Genomic DNA, 12398 nt, shown 5'->3' with positions numbered 1-12398 from the left:
ATGCTGGATATGCTGCACAGAGCGATGACAGCTATGCGGCGATACGGTTTTTTTGGCGCTGGTTTTGGTGTTTGTTTTGGGTCGAATGAGGAAGGCGGCCATCGAGTTTTTTAGATAGTGTCGTAAAGTGCCGGCCCGTGGTTTGTGCGCTTGTTTATTTTGTGGTGCTGGATCGCCGTCGGGGAAAGCTAATCATCAAGGAATTTTCGCTTCCCCGGCTAACCGCAAAGGATCCAGACGCACCAATCCGCCCTCGCTGGGAAGGATAAGCCGAACGAGCTTTGCTCTCTTTCCCAGCCAAGCCAAGAAGGGTGAAGCAGGGTGGACAACGGCTCCCCCTGGGAAGAACACTGCGGTGTCTTCCGGGATTCTTTGCGGGGAGCAAAGAATCCGGTGATTCTCCACCAACGTCGCTAGGGAGGTTCCAACAAAAGAGCCTAGTTCCCTAGCTAATTGTTAAGGACCGCTGCCGAAGCAGCCAACGTAAATAGGGAGAACTCGACCGTTGCTGTCCCGGCCGGTCGGAGCAAACCGCCTGCCTGTTTTCGGTCTAACGATACAGCATCGTCATTGAGTCGTAACCACTGCATCGACTAGAGTTCGGGAATCCGTGTGCCTACCATATAGCGGTTTAGTTCCGTGCTCAAGGCAAAATCTGTTCTGTTTATTTCACTGCTTGCTTTCTAGTTTGATCAAAACAATCTAAAAATGAACAGGTTCACATCCCATCAACAGTTCAAGTCAAGATATTGGTATTATTGTCGGTATGTGGAATATTTCTGATAAGGTTCTGGTTAAGGTCTGTCTGTTGCCCCGATTACTGCTCCAGCGAAATAGGGGCGAATCCCATTAATTAGTTTGATAAATAATACTGCTTCCTGTAGCAAAGCAAAGCAAATAATCTCATTATCAAACTAGTTCAGCTTGTATCAACAGAAAAACATCCCCTGCGAAAGTGAGAATCATGATGCCAACTCTTTGTTCCTCTCGACATGATTGTCATTAGCAACAGTCGACAGGTTAAGCTGAACACATCACCGAAGTTGTGTACAAAAGAATATTTCGGTGTGAAATTTCGTTATAACTTTCCCGGTTGGGGTTTTCTTAGCAATCCCCCGGCAAGCTGTGGACAAACTTTGCAAAGCAACCGGGACGTGTGTGTGTGTGGTATAATTTTACTCACCCCTTCCCCGAGAGTAGTTATACCAGGCAGGGGAGTCTCCATCACATCTGCAGAGATGGCCCATTAACAGTTTGTACAAGCTCATAATGAGCGAGAAGAGTTTCCGACCGCACGCCAGGTGAATAACAATCAAGTGCAGCGGAAGAATTTCCTTCCTGCTTTTCACCTGCCATCGCGTCGTGTCGGTCTCAGTTACAGAGGTAGTGTCCTAGGCCACAATCCGACTCGGCGCTCGGTGGTTTTTTTAAGAGAGGAATTGGTGTGAAGTGCTCTCCTCGGTGCATAGTAATCACCAGAATTGAAGTGGATAGGAGGTATGAATCAAAAACTTGATGTCAACCAAAATAATAAGTTTTGGATTGAGACAGGAATCATTCGGTACTGGGAGCTTACGGTTTGTAGCAACACTTCTCGTTTGGTGGTAAAAATCTTACGCTAAGAAATAAACCTTTGCAATCATTCATTCAGTAAATTCGTCGTATAATATAACTATGCCGATGAAAATAGCCATCTAGAATTATTCAAACTATATTTGTAGCTCCAGTGATAATGATTTGTACCAGCTTTGATAAGAACTCGTTGCATAAAGTCAAGTATACGGATTTTGGTGCAGCAGTAGCCATAAAGAAAGTACAATCTTCACTGACGCGTTGATTTTTTCTTATCAGTCAACTCTGCATAATCGAAGTTGATCAGATCAAACTGCATCAATATGATAAGATACGTGGACAGGGATCCGGCTATCTGCAAGATGAATAATACATTAATATTTCAGCTCCAGCAAGTCCGGCTACGGGGCTTCATTTACCGTATAGAACAGAGTCCAGTCAAAATCGAACAGGTTACAGGAAACCTTCGGTGAGTGGTGACACAGTTGCTGGGAGAAAATCCGCAACTCTTTGCGAACCTTCCTGTCATACGATCCGTAGCAGATGACCTTGTGAATTAGAAGCGCTGTCCGCTTGCACTGCAATCGTTAAACGATTCAACCAATTGTTTCAAATATTACCAACTCCTTACCTCTACGTGAATCAAGCCAGAAAACACCACCAGCTGGATAATGAACGATATGTAGAATCCGTCGTAGAACATAGTGGACCAAGCCAAGTGATGAATATTGTCATCCACGGTTGTCGCGTACGCATGGATCAATCCGAATATCGAGAATATCGTAAATCCGAAAGCCGTTGCCAGGACAAACATGGCCTGGGTGGAAAAACAGCAATTGAACAGTTTGATCGCATCGCACAGCTGATCGTGCAGGGTGGCAAATTTTCTAATCATTCTGCAGCATGTTTCCGTGTCGAAGAGTATCTGGAAATCCTTTTCGGGAGTAGTCTGCAAGAATTTCCTATGCGGAACAGGACACCTGTGGTAGTTATTAGCTCGTAACAGAAAAGCTCAATTTATTACATTATGACTCGGTTCAGAACGGCGAAACGATGGCGCAGGGACAGTAGCATCAAACAAAAGTAGCAAATAAATAATCCCTCTACAATGGATGTCCTGACGAACGGAAGAACCATCCAGTACTCCGGGAATATATTCGTTAAATTTAACCAGTTTTCGTTGCAGTACGCGTAGGTCGTTATTCCTATCATAAAATACGCGATGAACATCGAACAGTTTACGACAATCGTACTGATAAAATGATGCTTCTGATGATTTATTCGGAACCCGAGCAGTTTTATCTCATCATCGAAACACGCTACACTTTCAAGCAGTGCACAAATATTCCGCGCTTTCAAACCATGCCACGTTGGCAGAACCAGCGCCAGGATGAAAGTCAACAGAAATGATCCATAGTATCCCACGTTCAGTAGGATCGAATCGGAAAGTTTCAGGAAAGCGGCACTGCTTCGGATGCCAACCAGCGTCAGGTACAAATCCATGATTAAGGTGAGAACGTACCGGATTTGATCGGAAAGTGTCCGGCGGAATGTACGCCGCTCGAAATCGACCGTTTCGAAGAGCAGTAGAAAAATTTTCGCGGTCAGATACACCGGACGCAGCGACTCGAAAAAGCTGACCACGTTGAACCAGCGCATTTTGAGGTGTGGTTGTTAATTGTGGGTTTGCTGGTATGTAACCCCGACACGGTTTCTGCCTAATCATAAGAATGCATCGTTATCTAACAAATGGTGTGTAATTAACCGTTATGTGTCCAACAAAAAAACACCTTTAACAGGCTTCTTTTAACCCAGTGTTTTTCAGCCGGGGGTGAATTCACCCCCAGGGATATATAACATTATGCATTATTCCGGGTAAATTTCGACTTATTATCCTAATATTTCCATCGAAATATTGTCTCTATATTATTGAGTCAATAATTCGATTGAAATAATAGGATAAGTTGAAATTTACCTGGAATAATTCATAATCTGACGTACCCCTGGGGGTGAATTCACCCCCGGTTGAAAAACATTGCTTTAACTGATTTGAACACTTTTAGATATTTTGGATTCAGGAACTCGTCCATTTTTTGATTCTGTAAAATTGAGCCGGATGAATGGATCTGATTCTTGGTAATCCGGATTTTCCGGAGTAATGTTCCAGTAATAGGGTATGATTTGTAAATTTTAATAATGTCCTAGCAGTATAAGTATCAAAACTCTTCAAATTGTTTTGGAAGTCTGTTATTTATTGCTATGGGACCCTATGGTAGTTTGAAAAATGGAATGGGGAATCAGCTCCGGACTGTCCGATCCGGGGTCAAATCACCAAATGGTTCCAAAACCACAAGATACTGATACAGTTCCAAGAATTTTGATACCCATATTGCTAAGATTCCATTGAAATTCACAAATGGTGTCCCAGCACTGCAACATTCTTCCGGAAATCCGGATTTCCGAGAACCGAATGAATTAGCCCGATTTGTTTTTACCAAGTCTAAAAGTGAATGAGTTTCTGAATCCAAAACACCCAAAAGTATCAAAATCGGTTGGAAATTACCATAGTTATTGGGATTTGTGGGTACTGTTACCGTTTCGAATCGTACACCCTATGAAGCCCTTATAGGAGAAGCAAACAAAAACAATCATGCTAGCGTTCATGATGATTTTCATGTATATACGTGTTAGGTTGGGCATGCGGTTATGATTATTGATGTCGTCTATATTATCACATTGTTTTCGATAGTAATTATAGTCTATTAGGTTAAAAAATCGCCAGAGAAGTAAAAAGAGTTAAAATTAGGAATAACATAACCTAAAATTAAAAACTCCGAAGTAATATATATAATATTGGGCTCACATCTTAAATGAAAAGTTAGGGTATTAGGAGCACTTTCTTCTTCGGAGTGAATTTGCTAAAATACTTTTGAAAAATGGGCCGATTTTGGGTAAAATTTCAAATGCATGCCTCTAGAAGTGCTCCTGCACTGTCATAGTTTTTTTTCAGCATTTTTTATTTTCTGAAGGCCCTAATGGAGAAGTTTGGTTAGTTAGTTTGTACAAATTTTGAATTATAAGAGTGGCAGAGCCATTAAAACTTAGTAAAAAGTGAAATTTTCGGTGTTTTTCAGTAGTTTTTCTTCAAAACTGGGTATTTACAAAATTTTAAAAGTATAGAAAACACTTTATATAGTTGAGTCGAATAAAGGGGCGTATTTTTGCTGAAGAAAGTGTATAGCTACGGCCAATGGGCTATGAGTTATTTAAGTTTTTGTTAAATAACCTTTTGACATTTTATGATATTCATCAAAAATAACACTGTTCTACAAAATAAATCAACTTAAGTGTGCTTAGTCCGCATATTATTTTTAGGAAAATAGAATGAAAAATGGCGTTTTTCGCTTGTCTCTAGTACATCAGAATCGGTTTTTATGAGCATTTGACGATTTTTTTTATATATAAGGTCATATTTCCATGTTAGGAACTTTAAAGTAAAGAAAAATGCAGAAGAGTGAGGTGAGTGTTGAAAAACTGATATTTACTGTTTAGATCACATAACTCCGAAATAGTCAAATTTGGGGCAAATATCCTCGAAAAAGTTTTACAACAGAATACAGCGCATCTTCTGACGCAATTATTTTGATTCCTCCTAGAAGTAATTATGGAGAAAACTAATTAGAGACTTGGCATCATTGGCAAAGTTACCATTATTTTTTATAATTTAAGTTACAAAAAAATCATAAGATGCTCATTAAACCTAGTTCTGACATACTAAAGACGTATAGAAAACGTCATTATTCATCATTTTTCTTCTATTTTCCGAAAAGCAATGTGTGGTCAAAGCACATTTGAATTGATTTACATTTTGGAACAGTATTATTTTTTATGAATTGCTAAAAATGTCAAAGGTTGTCGAACAAAAACTTAAATAACTCATACCCCATAAGCCGTAGCTATACACTTTCTTCGGCAAAAATGCGCCCCTGTATTTGGCTCAACTATATAAAGTGTTTTCTATACTTTTAAAATTTTGCAGATTCCCAGTTTTGAAGAAAAAATACTGAAAAACACCAAAAATTTCACTTTATGCTAAGTTTTATTGGCTCTGCCACTCTTATAATTCAAAAATTGTACAAACTAACTAACCAAACTTCTCCATTTCGATCTCCAGAAAAATAAAAAAATGCTGAAAAAATCTATGACAGTGCAGGACCACTTCAACAGGCATAAATTTGAAACTTTATAAAAAATCGGCCCATTTTTCAAAAAATCTAAATTCGCCACCAGTAGGAAGCGTTTTAGCAAATCCACTCCGAAGAAGAAACTGCTCCTAATACTCTAACCTTTCATTTAAGAAGTGAGCCCGATGACTTTTTTAACATGATGCCATTTTGGGAACATTTGTGGGGAGAAGCTGAGTAAATTATTGAAGCCAAGGTCTTATCATTTTGACAACCAACGTGAACAGTCGCTTAAAATCGTTATTGGAAAGCTTTATTTCAAAAGTGAAAATTAGCTAGCCGGTAGATCAGACCAAAGTATATTAGACGTGCTACAACCATAGCAGTCAGGTAAATGAAGATAAAAATATAACTGCAACAAGCGAAAAATGTTGTGACCTAACCCCATGCTTCTCCAAAACCACGCTAGGACCCATTAAATTTCCGATTGATTTCGGACTACGCAAAACAAAGCTTCGGGCTTTGACCGACTAATTAGATATAACCACACCCGCGGACGCTCTCCAGCTTTCGACGCATTCAAATTCGAAGCTGCGACGGGCTGGAGCTCTTTCCAAGCTACGCCTCTGGAGTAAACACGCGGCAACACAATATCTCCCAGAAGGACCAAGAGCTGATCCCTACTCGCTAATTGGATCACGCGTATAACCGCACTCGCGGCCCTTTATTCCGCTTTCGGAGTCGTATGCAGTCAAGGGCGGGAGACCCTCCGAAGTTCTCAACGCAAAAGCAGTCACTTACAGTAGCAATGAGCAGTACAGCGCACATTCCAAGCAGCGGGTTGGCCGACCACGTGTAGACGGGTGCATCCCGATACACACACCCACACACACACATGCACACACACATACGCACACCAAATGTGAGTAATACATAAGATTAAAGTGAGGAATTACTACTATCCGAACTCTGGATCCCAAAGTAGACCCCGGAGCCAGCCCTGAAAGCCTTCGTGCTTTCACGATCGAGTTAGCCAGAGAAGAGACCAGGTTCACCCCGGCGGTGCCCGTGGTTTGACCAGGGACTAGGGGCTTTTCAAAGGCTGGTCATCTGTCAGCCAGTAACAGTACCCGGGTACCTACGTCAGCCTGTTACGTAGTAAAAAAATCAGGAGCCCCTCCTCACTCCCTCCTTACTCTATCATCAATATTATTAACCCAAAAGCTTGACTTAGTGAAGTTCTAAGATGTCACAAAGTTTCAATTTCCAGTTATGGATACAATATGAGAATTGCATTGTTTGAAACCTAAAAAGGTGCCCGGATACCACGTCGGACATATAACGGTGAAGAATATGAGACACGGCACTTCAGACACATTATATCTTCTTCACTTTTCTAGAATAAATATTTTTATGTGGCTTTGCTTTATGAATAATAAATATCTTACTATCGCGAGGGGTAAAGTTGATAGGGAAACATTCAGCAGATTTAGAAATGCGCATAAAGCAGAGGACAAGATATCATTACTGTTTCGAACTGTATAGTTTATGTTTATGTTTACCTTCACCAACAGGTTCCTTGGCCCTAGTGGTGGTTTTTTAAATTAATTTCATAGCAGCCAGGCATTCCATTTATCGCTCATATGAGTAAATGCGTCCAGATAAGTTGCTACTGCGACAATAAAAACTCAAATTTTCATACGAAAAGTTATTGGCACTCACACAACTTCTCCGGGTAAATACAACGTGTTATTTCTCCGGATAAATAAAACCTCCGGAGAATGAGCGAATAAGTTTATCACGGTATCCTTTTCGTGCTCGCTGCCTTACTGTTGTTATTCCACAACACGAAAAAAAAACAAGTCTATCGTACTTCTTTGCAGCTTTTCTTTGAAATTAAGTATATATTTTGACACTTTTATTGATTTCCACGAAATTAAAATATTATCACCTTCTCCGGTGAGAAGGAAAAAACCAAATGAATTTTATCCGGAAAATTATTCTCACGCTATTTGTGAAGACAGAATTTTGCGACTCATCTTATCTCGGAAAAGAGGGACATCGGATACGCTTCTTCTCGCGTGAGTGAGAGAGAATTACAATGCCTGAGCAGAACAGTCACTATTTTAGCTTTTATTAAATATTTTGTTAAGTTGAAGTCAAAAGCCGTCACCATACTGTTAAAATACGCTGAAGTCCGATAAGAGCGCTCTTGCAACCATAGTTCTCCTGAACGGAGTTCGCAGAAGAACACGCTGTGAACACTTTTGGGACCAGATTTCCAGGTAGCTGTTAGCATACCAACTAAATGAGAAGGGATAATCTAATTTATCTACACCCAAAACGCGACCCGTATGATTCACATACTAATACGCATGATTCGAATGCAAATACTGCATTATAACTGGTATAATGCATAAAAAGCGTCATTGCCCCGGGACAAAAATGCATGATACAACTAGTCCTCGGAAGAAACACATACCACCCTATTATTGATAATGTATTGGTGGATTCAACATTGTAAATGTATTCGTGCTGAAATGAAACCAGAACCAATACATAGAGAGAGCGCAGTCACTCACACCAGTGCATTCGCGTGTATGACTGTATGAGTGAGGTTAGTTTTCATAATACTCACACATGCTTACGGGATCAATTCTCAATGATCAAGATGAAAGTCAATAAGAATGGAATGTAATGTTTGTTTTATTTCATTTTATTGCACATTTCAAAGCATTTTCATAAAAGCCAGTTCAAATTTCTTGCTAGGCTATTCGGTAGAATTTCAATTCTTATTTAAATCAGTTACCAACGCAACAACGTTGGGATCAAAGCGCTGCCCCTGATAGGTTAAATTGTAGAAAAAAAGCTGAATAAAACTGAGCACACTTTCGCATTCTTTTGCATATTCCAAGTGGAATACGGTGTGCAACTTAAATAGCAAGTCAACTGCTGCTATTGTTGATTTACATTTAAACATCATATTATCTAACACAACAAAATAACTACTAATATGTTCGATCGAACCAACAGCTATGATGAATGGTTGTACAGTTATTTGATGATCAGCGGCTTCCTTCCTGCGGTGCCCGATAGTCTCAGTGATTTTTGCTTCAGTCTGGAATATCAAGAAAACAAGCATTTTTTTAGTATTACTTAAAATGTGTACACTGTAAGGCATAATCTATAATTATAATTACCTCAATCACTGTTATGAACGTTAATCGACTTTGATACAACGTGGGCTTGCTCCTCTTCTTGCCTTTGATTATAAAATTCTGGCGCAGTATTAATGGCAGTGTCAGAAATGCAATGAATATGCACTTTTCTGCAGAACAAATGGAAAAGTTTGCATAAAAATAATAATTGAATGATCGATATGAAAATACCTGAAATTTCAAAACCATCAACGAATGTTGACAATATGGCTGCTGTCAATAGTTTATCTTCGTCAACCAGAACTTTATGTGATGTATATACATCCTTAAATTTTCCAATGAATTGTGGTATCTTCGCATGAATGGAGTTGTGATTATCCGCATGTATTGTAGCGAAGTCGTAAGACACCTGAAATAATAAATGTGACAATTAATATATTATTTAATTATTTGTTATAATTATTTTGCATCATAGTTACCAAATCGAGTGTTTCTCCAAAATGGTACAGTACATCCCAATCTAAAAATTTCAATTTTCCAGATACAGCTTCATATCGCCGTAATGGAAAACTTGTTTTCCATGCTGATACGATTTCGGCAGTGTTATTGTATCCGATGTCCTTCAGTCTCAGTTTGGCAGCTAAAATCATAAATTCAAAGAATATTACTTTTCATCCAGACAAGACAGCGTCAGATAAAATTCTGTTCTAAAATAACTTTAATTGTAACCGTGTTTGTTCTTTTTAAAAATATATTCCTACTATATCTCAATGTCTTTATCGTCGAAAGGTTAATTAATGTAAAGTAAATATGTACTTACAAATGCAGTGATTCTGATCCTCGCTTGAAAGTGTGTCCCACGCTTTCGTGAACTGCTCAGCTACTGTCGTAGAGTGCGAAATTAAAAGTTTCTTCTCCTTCCTATAGCGTAGATCGTGTTGTTGCAGGTACCGATACCGAGAATACAACAATCCTCCAGAAGTAGTGCCCATCGAGGCAGCAGAATACCAAATTTGATCATGTTCTTCAGGAAGTTCTTGCTTGATCAAATTTAACATTTCAACGAAGTTTTGATGAGAAATATGACCTTTTCCAGATCGATAAAAATGTTCAATAACTGTCACTTTAATAAACTTCCGACATGCAGGTTGAAAAAGCTTAGTCCCATCTTTTTGCACATACATCGCCAAAAACATCTTGCCGGAATCGTAACGCTCGCAAATTTGAAGAAGTGTCTGAAAGGGTAAATTCTCTAATTTAAAATTTGAGACAGAGTCAATAAAAAAGATGTGCGAGTTGAACCAAAATTGATTTTACAACCAAAGACAATGTTTTAAACATAAAGACACGCGGAGAGGAAAAAAGTAAATTTGGTGGAAAATGTCATGGTTATGACCAGTCTGGTGACTGGTCGCATGTTTGCTCGTGACATGTACAAGTTGCGGATTCTTGCGGCATGTAACACAAGCGCGTGTACTATGACACGATACATTTTCCCCGTGACATGTCATAAAATTTGTACACGTTTCAAAATAAAACTGGTTTGTCAAGCAGCTGTACATTTACTGAACTGTGACAATAGAAAAACAGTTTTGCTTGTTATGTGACATGTCGACAAAGAACCGGTATTGAAAATGGGTAAAATATTAAATACCGTACTTTGGCGGATAATTGGAAAATATAGAAAGATAGAAAATATATTTCTTTCAGCATTTCACAGATAAATATTGTTTGTTATTGCGAGTTCGAGAGGTTGAAAATCAATAGTTTCAGACATTTTAAACGCACAATGGGAAGTAAATGCGTCAAAATCGAAAAATTTTCATCTTTTCACAGATAAATATTGTTTGTTATTGCGAATTACGAAGTGTTGAAAATCAATAGTTTTAAACATTTTAAACGCACACTGGGAAGTAAATGCGTCAAGATCGAAAAAATTCAACTTTTCAACTAGCAAACCAAGACCAAATGTTCTTCTTTGTACAGATTCGTAAACTTTGTGACTGGTATCAGCTTGCGTGCGACAGGTAAATTATCCTCATGACCAGCCTCAAGACCAATGGCGCATTTAGATTCCATGACAGGTCGCGAGACCAACCATCGAGGCTTGAAAGCTAACCAGCTTAAAACAGGAGACATTTTCAGCAGAGCGTTAATGTGCGGGTGGCTTGACAGGTCGCGAAAAATGTACATAAGTTCCAACCATGTGTATGATACTTATTAGAGTCTGTGGTATTATACAGTCCCGTACAGAGGAATGCGAAACACTGCATAAAATGATGTCAACTTCTTTGTTTCTGGCACCCACAGTTTTTGCTGTAATTGTAATTTTTAATGTAAATAAATCGCTTCGTAATTTTTAAAGCGTTTAATATTACTTGTATTTTATTTTTATCATAGAAGTTATTTAATGTATGTGTATGAAATTTCGCTCTGTAAACATAATTAATTATTTCAATACTCCCTATTCGTTGCTTCCCAAGTATTCGTTTACAATGCTCAATTTGAACCGTTGTTTAATTGGGTCATGAAGCTATATATAGTTTTCCGTTCCATTCGATAAATTTTAGGTCCAATATACGTAATATAACTTCATTTCAAAAAAAATCGTAATGCGTAAAAACGATTTTTTTGTTTTTAAAATAAATCTTATGTAAACATAGACAACCATACATAGAAAAACTGCGGTTGTTTACATCCCGCCTATCAAGACAACACGCAAAATGAAAATATATATATATATATATATATATATATATATATATATATATATATATATATATATATATATATATATATATATATATATATATATATATATATATATATATATATATATATATATATATATATATATATATATATATATATATATATATATATATATATATATATATATATATATATATATATACATTGCATGGTAATTTTGTCAAATACAAATAACCCTACGAGAAAACATGTATTCATTTTTCTGATAGGGCATCATTTGTCGTGAAATTGGATATTTCAAATACTTCTGATAGTGTCAAATTCAGACTGTCAACATATTTCTTTATTTTAAATTTAAATTTTATGTTTGTTTCCTGTGTTGGAAAAAGCTTTTTTGTAATCACGGAAATCAGCTTTATCGATGTATGTAATAAAAAAAGAGTTTTTTCTCATTGACCCAAATGGAACTTTTGGTTTCTGTCTTCGCACGTTTGTAGATAAGCATCATCTCTGTTTGCGGCTACCCACAGTCAGAGAAGATGCTTATATACTATACGCTGATAAAATGAAGTACCCATTAGTGCGTAGAAAATGCGCATTTTCAATACCATGATATTTTTACTGTGTATTATATATATATATATATATATATATATATATATATATATATATATATATATATATATATATATATATATATATATATATATATATATATATATATATATATATATATATATATATATATATATATATATATATATATATATAT

The 12398-nt window shown here is 37.5% G+C and overlaps 1 protein-coding gene across 1 annotated transcript; it reads right to left on the bottom strand.

Annotated features, from left to right (window-relative positions):
* Positions 1–1822: 1822 nt before the first annotated feature.
* Positions 1823–3231, bottom strand: LOC131680893 (putative gustatory receptor 28b). The gene is made up of 4 exons (XM_058961609.1): positions 2597–3231; positions 2204–2534; positions 1992–2150; positions 1823–1927 (listed from the first exon to the last, which is right to left on the bottom strand). The coding sequence occupies exons 1-4, from the start codon at positions 3229–3231 to the stop codon at positions 1823–1825; spliced, it is 1230 nt and encodes a 409-aa protein (XP_058817592.1).
* Positions 3232–12398: the final 9167 nt, after the last annotated feature.

This window comes from Topomyia yanbarensis, chromosome 2 (genome assembly GCF_030247195.1).
Source record: "Topomyia yanbarensis strain Yona2022 chromosome 2, ASM3024719v1, whole genome shotgun sequence".
NCBI lineage: Eukaryota > Metazoa > Arthropoda > Insecta > Diptera > Culicidae > Topomyia > Topomyia yanbarensis.
This window is presented reverse-complemented; position numbering and strand designations above follow the sequence as displayed.

Coding starts and splice junctions, on each gene's coding strand:
- LOC131680893 (XM_058961609.1), bottom strand. CDS start 3,231: ATGCGCTGGTTCAACGTGGTCAGCTTTTTCGAGTCGCTGCGTCCGGTG. Junction 2,151..2,203: donor CTGGCTTGATTCACGTAGAG/GTAAGGAGTTGG, acceptor TAACGATTGCAG/TGCAAGCGGACAGCGCTTCT. Junction 1,928..1,991: donor ACTGGACTCTGTTCTATACG/GTAAATGAAGCC, acceptor TTCATCTTGCAG/ATAGCCGGATCCCTGTCCAC.